Source organism: Maylandia zebra, linkage group LG19, assembly GCF_041146795.1.
Source record: "Maylandia zebra isolate NMK-2024a linkage group LG19, Mzebra_GT3a, whole genome shotgun sequence".
NCBI lineage: Eukaryota > Metazoa > Chordata > Actinopteri > Cichliformes > Cichlidae > Maylandia > Maylandia zebra.
Window position 1 is genome coordinate 15,397,830 of NC_135185.1, and position 12,243 is coordinate 15,410,072.

The following is a 12,243-nucleotide window of genomic DNA, read 5'->3' on the forward strand; positions in this document are numbered from 1 at the left end:
GACTACTTCTAATTCATTTCACAGCAGGGTTGATTATTGAAAATGTGACACTGGCTAAAGTGAAAGTCATTTCTAAGGAAGGATGAGTTGCATGTTGGCTTTCATAACCTCAAAATGGATGCTCAGTGTGAATGTAATTAGGCTTGGGGGATATTACGTATACAGAAAGAGCGCTTTGAAGTCATTTATTATCTTGTGCTGGACACAAAGGCCACCAGAGGGCAGTCTCTACAGGCAGAAGATTAAATTGAGCTCAGTGAGCTGTGAAACAAACCAAATGCAAAGTTTTTTCCCCTTAATAGAGCTGTGTGGAATATTTGGCTCTCGCCATTTGAAACTCTTTGTATTGGATATCCACAGTTTTTCCAGTGTCTGCTGAAGGAACCATGAGGAACCACTTGTACACTCACCAGCCACTTTATTAGGTACACCTCTTCAACTATTTGTTAATACAATTATTTAAAATCAGCAAATCACATGGAAGCAGTTCCTTTTTTTTGCATGCAGACATGGTCAAGATGACACGCTGAAGTTCAAATCAGGCGTCAGGATGAGGAAAAAAGGTGATTTAAGTGACTTTGCTGAGGATTTTGAAAACAGCCGATCCAATGGGATGCTCATGAAACCATCTCTGGAGTTTATAGAGAATGGTCTGAAAAAGAGGAGCAGATGTCTGGGCGCAAATGCCTTGCAGATGTCAGGGGTAAGAAGAGAACGGCCAAACTGTTTTAAACTAGGAAGGCAACAGTAACTCAAATGACCACTAGTTAATAACAAAGCATGAGGAAGAGCATTCTGGTGTGAAGCAAATGGGCTATAGCAGCAAAAGACCACTTCTGTAAGCCAAGAATCTGAAACTAAGACTACAATTTGCACCTAAGCTTTGACAAGCTTGAATATCAAAATTCAAAAAGACGGTGAATGGTAAATGGCCTGCATTTGTATAGCGCTTTTCTAGTCCCAAAGGACCCCAAAGCGCTTCACACTACATTCAGTCATCCACCCATTCACACACACATTCACACACTGGTGATGGCAAGCTACATTGTAGCCACAGCTGCCCTGGGGCGCCCTGCCCTGCCGGACGGACACTGGCGCCACCGGGCCCTCTGGCCACCACCAGTAGGTGAAGTCAAAAACATTCACCTTTCAAAGCCAGAGGGCCATGGTGGAGTGCTATATCCATTTTTAATAAATAGTCTATAGTTGGACATTAATACATTTACAATACATAAAACAAACTACTAACTCTGATGCCAGATAGTGACAGTAATGGTTAAGTCATTTAATCTCTCACAGCAGCAGATAATAACTTCTACTGCCACAAGGTCAGCTCTTTAAATAAAACTAAAACACAGATAGTGTCATATACCAAAAACCTAGAAGGAAGGAAGGTATGAAAACATGAATACCACCCAAGCCTAACTGGAATGCTGCTTATACTTGTCTATGAACGGTGTAAAATCAGATAACAGTAGCAAATTTATTAAATATCAAGAGGATAAACAGGAAAGAGAAGACAAGACAAGTTTCAGAAGTGTGACTTAAAGCCACGATACTCTCACTGTAACACCTTCTGCTGTTCAAGTTCCCTGCTGTGTACTACCTATTGCAGATGAAGCCCTAGAATTGACATTCCAATATTTACCAGCATCTCTCTCTAAACTCCAGTCTCTCTGACTGAGCAGAAACTGCAGGAAGCTGTTGTTATGAGCGACTGTGTACCTGTTTGTCTGTGAACAAGCAATGTGTGAGTACACACCGATTTCTGATCAGTTATTATAAAGTGTTACAGTAAGAAACAGAGTTCTTCCAGACATGATAATTTGACTTCGTCTTTAAAACATTAATCCAGATGACCTCTTTTTGCCCCTGCCACTTCAAACGGTGGCTATTTTTACTAATGACACCTTGCGTAGACTGCATGGTGAGCATCACATTAGTCAGCCTGGTTCTCATGAGTGGTTCGGTCCAAGGCCAACGTCCAAGCTCTGCTCTGTCTCACCACAAACATCTCTTTCGAGTTTAGCAAAGTGTTGCCAGCAGAGACTATTTCAAGGAGGCCAACGCTTTCAAAAACACTTTAAAACATCACTTTGGTAAGAGAGCGATTTGGAGTTTAGCCCAGTCTTAGCAAATGCACTCCTACTGTAAAAAACACTTGTAGTGTGACTGCAGGTTTGTCTGACTCCAGTACGAAGTAAATTGACCCATCAGGCCAGTATTTTCAACACTGTTGGAAAATAGTTAAGACTACTGGGAATAAATCCATCACTGGAGCAGAACAGCCCCAAACCCTATCTTTAGATGTAAATCTTAATATACTTAACAGGTCACTTTGAGATGTTTTGGAAGGACATGCTCAAAGAAAAAAAAAGGGTGAAAGTTAGATGGCCTGATTTGTTATTTTTTTCTCATTTGGAGAAATAAGCTGTTGGCTCATTGCCCACTTACAGTCAAATTTCCAAAGCCTCATTTGAAGAACACTAACTCAACCAAGGCTTTGGATGCAGAATTGGTTTATGCGCTGCACTGGCGGTTAACTGACGAGAGACGCTGGAATGTGCGCTGGAGTGATCCTCTTGTTAACAGCCATGTCTCTCCCTTCACATCCCCTTGTTGTGGGAAGTCTGTGACATGAGTGTGTGAGAGGCACGTCCCAGTTCATGCAGCATGTCCCAGTTCATGCTGTGTTACAGCGGTCGAAGGTTACCAGCTAATGAGCCAGGCGAGGGAAGAGACACGGCAAATTTAAAGGGAGTCAAATTCCAACTCTGTGAGCACAAACCAGCAGCAAACGCGGGCAAACTTCTTGAAAAGCTGCATAGAGACGAGAGAGATCAGTGAAAGGAATGCTGGGAATTTCACTTTATGTATTCCTTTGTTTATGTTCATGCATTTACATTTTGGTTCAGTTGCTGATTTGGGGGAAGCCCTTCAGATTTAAGATCCTTGTTATAGAAAACGAGCTTTTCACATGAGCACTGCTGGTACTGAACGCAGATTCCTCTCTTGTTTGTATTCTCTCCTGTCTCCCTTGGGTGCAGCTGGTTTCACACTTCAACCCAACTGATTGATCTTGTTGGTCCATCAACATGAATTCAGACGACCACATGTGCACATGGATTATACACCCAAACGCACTGCACAACTGGCCTAATGAGCCATTCACTAAACAAACAAAACAAGATGATAGCCTTCTCCAGTAAGTGGTTGTGCAAACTCTTCAGCCCCCTTGACTTACAACACACACACACACACACACACACACACACACACACCCACCCCTAGGGAGAGTCTGGCTCTGCCTGACTATTACATGAATCTCGTTTTCTGTGAACTTTGCCACTCGTGCTATGCCATCATCATAACAAACAGTGGCCTCCATCAAAGAAAGGGGCAAAGCTGCACACTTTCATCAGCGAGAAATTGTTCCAGACAAGTCGCATCAGAGGGGGAGAGAGAAACAGAGAGACCCAGCGTTGAGAAATACGCTGGGTCTCTGATTGGGTTGCACCACTGACAGTAATTCAAACAGTTTTTATCCCCTCTGAACATTTTTCAAAACAACACAAACAACCTTAGGTGGTCCTGGGATATTTCACAGGGTGTTTCAGTACACACACAAAAGATTCCAGCTCCAGGAAACTCTCACCATCACTGGGAGACTTTCTGTGAGCATGCTTTCAAAGGTATAAATGCTCTAATTCTAGTATTTTTAACTTTAACTTCAGCCATAATTGGCTTATTAGGGTTCAGATCTGCTTTTTGTCCAAATGGAGAAAGGCCTTGTTCAGACCGACTGACCTTATTCTGGCTTCATTCAGACTCGCAGGTATGCTATGAGAAAAACGAAAAAAAGCAGCCCTTTCATTTATTTGAATGGACCCAGGTGGTCAACGCAGAGTGGATGGCAACGCACAAAGAGGACTGCGTGTCAGAAAAGTTGAATACGGGTTAAGCTTTTGCTGCAAAGTAACATAACATCAACGGACAAAGTTGAAAAGTCCACGTTCGCCAACAGAAAAGCATATTTCAGCTGTTTATGGTGGCGTTTGTCGAGAAGGAAACACTTTTCCTGCATTACCCACCCACTGAGCGGAACAGCGGTGCAGTGACAGAAGAATGAACCTAACATGGCTTTGATTTCGGGAGAAAGCACTTTCTGTTTTTGTCCCCCGACCAATCATGGTGATTAAGTACAAACTCAACATAGTGAGGGCCCAGTGGCTCAAACCCAGGACCAATAAGCTTTAAGACAACAGTGCTGACCACCAGCCTGTCTGGTGTTCACTCGATCTTCATGCATCCTTTACTCAAGCCGGGCTTCCTGGATCACATTCTAAAATGCTGCCGCCTATTGTTTTTGTGCAGTTCTGTGTCAGGTCTGAGCATCGGCCTGAAAACAAGGATCTGCTTATTCCAGGGGAAAAAAAATTAACTCTGCTATCTCAGAGCTGATATTTTTGTTTTTCTTTGGGGTTCACAACGAAAAATAACTCCAGTTTTGTTATCAGTCCTCTAAAGTCAATGTTGGTTTAGCTTCATTTCCACTTCATTGCCGCGACAGCTACAATAAATTATGAATAAACTATTTAATTTTTTTTGCAAGACTTGTTGAGCCAAATTAATCCAGCCCTGAATGGAAAAAATAAATTAAAAAACAACAACAATTGGGTCTGATTGTGAGCCTAATAGGCCATTTTTGGAACAGAACAGACCTTATTTCAGTTTTCTATTCAAAAGAAAGCTTTATCATGCTATTAAATGGCATTTTCTCCAGTACCTCCAGAAATATCCAGGCCAACAACTTTTGAAGCTACAGGAATCATCATAGACACACTGTAAGCAAAACGCAAGTACAAAGACTCTCCTCTCTTAGCATGTATCGTCCTTATCCAGTGACAGTTGTCCTCTCTGGGCCAACAATTAGAAAGATGGATCAAGGCTGGCAAGCTATGAACAAGATCTGAATGCTAAGCACAGAGCTTATGAAGTAAATGAGTCCAGTTAATTACAAGAGCCTGTTTTGCAGCCAAATTCAAATTGTATTTGTCACACACACACACACACACACACACACACACACACACACACACACACACACACACACACACACACACACACACACACACACACACACACACACACACACACACACACAGTATGACATGGGGGTGAAATGCTTGTAGCTGTACAATGCCCGACCATTAAATGACAGAAGAAAAGTTTCACAATATTTACAATTTACAGTTTACTACAAACTTTACAAATTAACTTAGGAATTTACAGTAAAGAATGTGCAAATAGCAGAAGAGATTATAAAGATTATAAATTATAGGATTATAGGAATACAGGAAATGTGTGGTGGTGCGTGTGGTGATGTGTGGGAGAGTCCAGTCCTACACCTGGTTCAGGCTCCGAATAGCCTGGGGGAAGAAGCTCCTCCTCATTCTCTCTGTTTTGGCCTTAAGGGAGCGGAAGCGCTTCCCAGACCTCAACAGTGAGTCCATTGTTGGGATGGGAGAGGTCCATCATAATCTTCCTAGCTTTGGACTTGCACCGCTTGGTGTAGATGGACAGCAGGTCAGGGAGCTCTGATTGAATGATGCGTTCGGCTGAGCGCACCACTCTTGGCAGATCTCGTCTGTCCTGCTTGGTGCTGTTCCCGAACCAGGTGGAGGTGTTTGCCGTCAGGACGCTCTCGATGGTGCAGGAGTAGAAGTTCTTGAGCACCTTCATCCTTATCAGTCTCAGATCTGTCTTAGTAACTAACCCCACCCTGCCAAAATATTAGCAACTAGTTAAGTGATTGCTGCAGGCTGGTGCTGATGAACAAGTAACCAATGAAGACTCCTTCTTCTCCTCTGTGCAGCTAATTAGTGAGCACAAACGGGCCAAAACTCCTTTCTGCATGAATCATTCAGGGACCAACAGCTGCTGTCAGTTACTCTCAAGAACCAATCGGGTTGCCTCAATCAGCATCCCGTCTGTCTTTGATTTAACGCCAGTTTTTTTTTTTTTTAATCTACTACACAACTTGTTCTTGTTGTCTGCTGATGTGTGAATGAAAGTCGGACACCTAGCTCTTGAAAGGTACTGTGTTCAAAGAAGCTAATGCTTGTACACATGTATTGCAGCAGTGCATATTGTAAAGTTGTTTTATCATCTAAAGAAACCAATCTTTATCAAGCCAAACACCCACACACACACTCTCATAGAGCACATGGTCACAAAATAGGCCTGGAGCTCATTTTGAAGTTAGCGATGTACTTCTTTCCCATCGGACGAGGTAATCAGAGGAAGAAAGTGAAGCAAACTAATATAAGTTGACTTACTCAACCCTCATCCCCCAAAAGCAGCTGATGAGTCAGCAGTGAGTTGCGGGTGGCATACAGCACAATGGTGGTGGGAAATAAAAGTGTCTGTTGCCAGAATAGAGAGGAATCAACAGGGACCAGGGGAAAGAACAAGAAGACAGAAAAGAGTGAAGGTGAAGTCAGGGTGAAGGGGGGAGAGGGATCAGAAGGAAGAAGTGGGACAACACACAGAGATAAGAGTGAGCTCTGACAGAGAGACAGGGCGGCTGGGTGAGAAGGCAATAATGTGAACTAACAGAGACTCAATAACGGCTTTTCCGTGGCAAAAATGGGAAGCAAATCTGAAAATAAACGGGGACAAAATGTCCTGGGAGCAGATATGGCGGGAGAGTGAAGGGAGAAATGAAGGAGAGAGTGAGAGGAGACAAGAGACGTTGATGTTCGGTGGGGTTAATCATTGAGCGTGTCGGAGGAAGAGGAGAGCCGTGTTGGAGTGACAGGTCTGCTGAGCTAAAACCCTCATCAGGCTTGCCGTCCTGCCCTGGAGACGTCAAAGCATCAGCTCCAGAAGGGGTGAAGAGAGACGCCCCACGAATGCTAAGCGCTCAAGGCTGTCTTTGAAATGGCCGACATATAACCAAAGTTCAGCTTCTTTCCCCTGAGTTAATATCTATGATAATCACAAGGGCGAGAGCAGTGTGATCAGTCCCATCTTTCTCTGAGGAGATTTACTTCTGCTGCCATTTTTATTGTAACCATGCCGAGTATTACCTGTGTAAGCACATTAAAATGGCCTTTTTGTTGCTGCCTGTGCAACAAAATCCATGTAACAAACACTCTCATTTGTATAACGCTGCACTGAAATGCCATTTTTCTTGCTTAGCATTAAAGATCAACTTGATAGACTGAGTTGCTCTTGTTTGCTGACCAACCCATGCCCTCCAGTCTGCAAACATTAACAAATAATGTTAGCTGGTCAGCACTTATGTATGCAACCGTCCCTGTTTGACCCTTCAGAGATAAACAGCCTGCTCTGTGTTCACGACTGAAGAGAGACTCACATCACAGATCAGATAAGCTGCATGAAAAGTGCACAAATGAGCTCATTAGATCCTCTACACACCAATTTTTACTCAACGCTGGGTCACTTTGGGCTAAGTGTTCTTGCATCTGATCACCAGCGAAACTTTATATGTAAAAATATTTACAGCATTTGCACTTCTGGGTTGGTGAGCATCAGCGGTTCTGGGCTGAGAGCAAAGTAGTTGCATTGACCAGCTGCTATTCAGTAGATCGAATGCTCTTTGTAAAATAAGCAGCCGTCTGATCAGCTAATCAGTGAGTGATGTCACTGAATTACAGAAGCTCTTTTTTTAATATATAGCACAATGCAATGGTCTGAAACTTAATAAAAAAGCTTTCCCCGTGGTATGTTTTTAATTAGACCTACAGTATGGTCAAATTAAGTGTAAAAAAAGATATGAAAACAGAACAATGCCGGCCAACTACTGCGTTTTCTGTCTTAGCACAGAAAACCCATAAAACAGATAAGATTAATTATTTTCCTTTTACAAGCTTAGAAAGTGTTGCAGTGTGGTTAGAATGCAACAGCTTTCCCCCCAAACTACAACTAAGAAAAAAGTTGTATAAAACCAATCCACAAGTATAACAAGTGCTCATGCTTGCTCATATACGGTTTTGACAGTTATGACAAATTAAATGTTTTTGCTTTTGCAGTGCTGTGTAAAAGTCTTGAGCCACATATTCTCCTTCTAGGGAGACAGTTTTTTAAAGTGGCCTTGAGCAGTAGTTCTTGAAACTTTCTGAAGGTTTTTCAAGGTTTTTCAGTCCATTGCTTGTACCTGAATGTTTTCACAGAAACGTTTTTTCTTTGAGGTGGAGGGTTAGGCCATGTTGACCTGTGAATCATTCAAGCATAAAAAGAGGCCTGTGTATTTTTAGGCACTTTGTTACCAGAAGCCTCTCCAAACATCATTTTTTTCCTCTGTGAAAAAATGCCTAAAAAACATATGTTTGTACCAACAAGGTGATAACTAAAGAGCTATTAGCTAAAAACATGACAAACAGCAGATGAACAGAATCTGAAAGTCGTGTTCTTATGAAACAGATTAATAAAACCTAGCAAGACCTGACATGGGACCACAGTAATGCATCTGGCCCTTCACTTGATCCATCCACTGCTCACTGAAGCCTCATCAGAATTGGTCTGAGTGGAAATGTGGCTAAGAACTGGGCTGAAAATCAGTGGCAAAGGGTGTTCTGGAGTGATGAATCCAAATGTAAAATTTTGGTTGTAATCACCATTAATATGTACAACAAGTAATTGAGTGCCTACAGCCAATTGTAAAACTACTCAGTCATCCATGAAGACCATTTAAAGAAATAAGAAGAAAAGCTAAGAGCCTAAGAGCTCAGGCTGTACTGAAGAATAAAGCTGGCCGCACTAAATATTAACTTTCAAGCTTGTTAGCTTGTTAACAAAGTGGTGTACATGTGAGAAGTGGAACGAAAATCATACATGACAAATAACTGCAAAGTGGGGTGTGCGTAATTATTCAGCCCCCTGAGTCAATACTTTGTAGAACCACCTTTTGCTGCAATTCCAGCTGCCAGTCTTTTAGGGTATGTCTCTACCAGCTTTGCACATCTACAGACTGAAATCCTTGCCCATTCTTCTTTGCAAAACAGCTCCAGCTCAGTCAGATTAGATGGACAGCGTTTGTGAACAGCAGTTTTCAAATCTTGCTACGGATTCTCGACTGGATTTAGATCTGGACTTTGACTGATTGGATTTAGATCTGGACTTTGACTGGGCCATTCTAACACATGGATGTGTTTTGTTTTAAACCATTCCATTGTTGCGCTGGCTTTATGCTTAGGGTCGTTGTCCTGCTAGAAGGGGAACCTCCGCCCCAGTCTCAAGTCTTTTGCAGACTCCAAGAGGTTTTCTTCCAAGATTGCCCTGTATTTGGCTCCATCCATCTTCCCATCAACTCTGACCATCTTCCCTGTCCCTGCTGAAGAGAAGCACCCCCAGAGCATGATGCTGCCACCACCATATCTGACAGTGGGGATGGTGTGTTCAGAGTGATGTGCAGTGTTAGTTTTCCGCCACACATAGCGTTTTGCATTTTGGCAAAAGTTCCATTTTGGTCTCATCTGACCAGAGCACCTTCTTCCACATGTTTGCTGTGTCCCCCACATGGCTTGTGGCAAACTGCAAACGGAACTTCTTATCTCTGTATAAGGACTCTGTATCTCATTGTACAACTGTATAGTGACAATAAAGGCATTCTATTCTATTCTATTATGGTTTTCTGTTAACAATGGCTTTCTTCTTACCACTCTTCCATAAAGGCCAACTTTGTGCAGTGCACGACTAATAGTTGTCCTATGGACAGATTCCCCCCACCTGAGCTGTAGATCTCTGCAGCTCGTCCAGAGTCACCATGGGCCTCTTGGCTGCATTTCTGATCAGCGCTCTCCTTGTTCGGCCTGTGAGTTTAGGTGGACAGCCTTGTCTTGGTAGGTTTACAGTTGTGCCATACTCCTTCCATTTCTGAATGATCGCTTGAACAGTGCTCCGTGGGATGTTCAAGGCCTGGGAAATCTTTTTTGTAGCCTAAGCCTGCTTTAAATTTCTCAATAACTTTATGCCTGACCAGTCTGGTGTGTTCTTTGGACTTCATGGTGTTGTTGCTCCCAATATTCTCTTAGACAACCTCTGAGGCCGTCACAGAGCAGCTGTATTTGTACTGACATTAGATTACACACAGGTGCACTCTATTTAGTCATTAGCACTCATCAGGCAATGTTACAAAGGTTACTCTTTTTTCACCTCTGCGTTATTTGCTTCTAAACTGCTTTTCTTGAGAATCTATATAAAGAAATTATCATCGTGATTAAGGCTAGTGGAAAGTTTTCTAAATACAGTGCTCCACTTTTAAATCTGAAACATTCTTCCACAAACTTAAAGACATCTAATTTAAATGTATTTACATGAATAAAAAGAGCATGATTGTAGTTTGCTTTCCTTTCACCACAGTTTCTCCAGCAATAATAATTTTAAATTCTATTATAATTAGAAGTAATTTCCAGGGTCAAAAAAGTATGTCACACTTATTATCCAAGCAAATGTCTGCCCACAGTGTGTTAGTGTGAGTTGTCTAACCGGTTTCAAATACAAGATGAGTCTATATACACTACAAAATTGATTTGCTGGCTTTAACTGCATATGAATGCTATAACAGCCTTTTATGCCTCATGGGAGAGAAAACAAGCTATAGATGAATCCAATTACAGTCCTAGAGTGAGAGAATGCAGCTCATACCAATCGTGTTTGGACTGGAAAAACACCTCACATGTATTTAAAATTCATATGAAGTGTTTTGTATTCACGCTTGGTAGAAATAATTTCAGAATACAAAAGGTACCCATTCAAATAGAGGGAACATGTTCTTCACAAACAATTTTCCATCCTGTGTTTCTCCAAAGTCAAACTGCCTGATAACTTTCAGCAGAAAAACCTCAACTACTTCAGCGTGTCTCAAAGTACTTCAAAGCTTCTAGCTGAAGAAATGTGTTTCAGAACAGGTATGATATGAAAGTAACTCCAAGTTATGACTTTAAATATAGAAATTGAATCTCTTGCTTGTCTTTAACCTTTTGAAGCACAGAAGTGAGAGAGTGTGAGGTGGAAAATGTCAAGCCTGTGTAACCGACTCCATTGACATTCTCAGGAGACAAATTGGCGGATTTTACACTTCAAAACTGCCCGTCCTGCTCCATTTAATGCCAAAGGAGAGCTCTGCAGCACTCGCTCAAATGTGGATGTGGGACACACCAGTAGGGGGCACACTTACTTTGTTGCAGTCCATGCCTTGTGCCAGGCTGAGGCTTAGCACGTGTGGGGTAAGAGGGAATCAGTATTAAATGCGAGAAGCAGGGGTCTGTGTGAGTTTGATGTAGGAGGAAAAAGAAGAGAAGTGAAGAAAAAGAGACAGAAGGAGATGGAGACAGCTCTCCTGTACAGTGAAACTGCATCTGACCTGACCATCGCTCACTTTCAGCTGAATGGTAGCAATCAAACTTGCACTTACAGTAATCTGTGGTGGGGAAGATCATCGGTGGGCTCCTAATGGAAGGGGGCGGAGTCCTGATAGTTGGTCTAAACGGCAGCCCGGGTGTGGTTACCACCGGTGGAAACTCGCCATTGGCTGAAATAGAACACAATGGATTTATTGAGAAGGCTCTGTGTTGTCACACTTCATCTGCAGCAACAAAAAATAAATAAAAATCCTGTTGCTCTTATACTGAAGAAAAGTAAAAAAGAAAAGAAAAGAAAAAAAAAGGCACAGTAACTGCAAACCTCTTGCTGGCACAGAAATGCAGACCCACCAGCAGGGGTCATTCTTTCATTTGTACCACCATTGGCCATACAGGAGGAGACGAATGCATAACAAGCGAGCCCCACTCCATCTCTGCCTGCCTCTGTCCTACTGTAGATGGGTAAGCACATTCAGTCTGGGTATTTTGTAGCAATCCATCAAGCCTCTGGCCTCACTGCATTCCCAGGACTGAGATCATAAACCTGTTGGTACCTTGATCTCTTCTGCCTCAAATTCAAACCCAGAATTAAGTCTTGAAGGCAAAACTCCCACAGATAAGGGCTCGAGACAGAGAGCAGGGACTGTTTTTTCTCCCAAAGATGTTAAAGTAAGGTAGAATTTTAACTACTAAAATGATTGGATGTTAACCTTAAAAAAAGCATGTACCCCCGTCCCCATTCTCGGGTTTTCAATAGAGATGGAGCTCCTATTGTTGTTTGACTGAATCCATGTTTTCTGATTAGGTCCATTCACTGCAATCAGTGGTACAAAAGACTGGTGTTAAAGAAATCTGT

At 42.3% G+C, this 12,243-nt stretch overlaps 1 protein-coding gene across 3 annotated transcripts in view; it reads right to left on the bottom strand.

Annotated features, from left to right (window-relative positions):
- Window positions 1–12,243, bottom strand: part of alk (ALK receptor tyrosine kinase) — a 419,663-nt gene that overhangs the window by 39,703 nt on the left and 367,717 nt on the right. For all 3 annotated transcript variants that reach the window (XM_004559269.4, XM_004559268.6, XM_076877725.1), the window contains one exon: window positions 11,441–11,557. In XM_004559269.4, coding sequence (XP_004559326.3) covers window positions 11,441–11,557 — 117 coding nt within the window. The remainder of the gene's footprint in view (window positions 1–11,440; window positions 11,558–12,243) is intronic.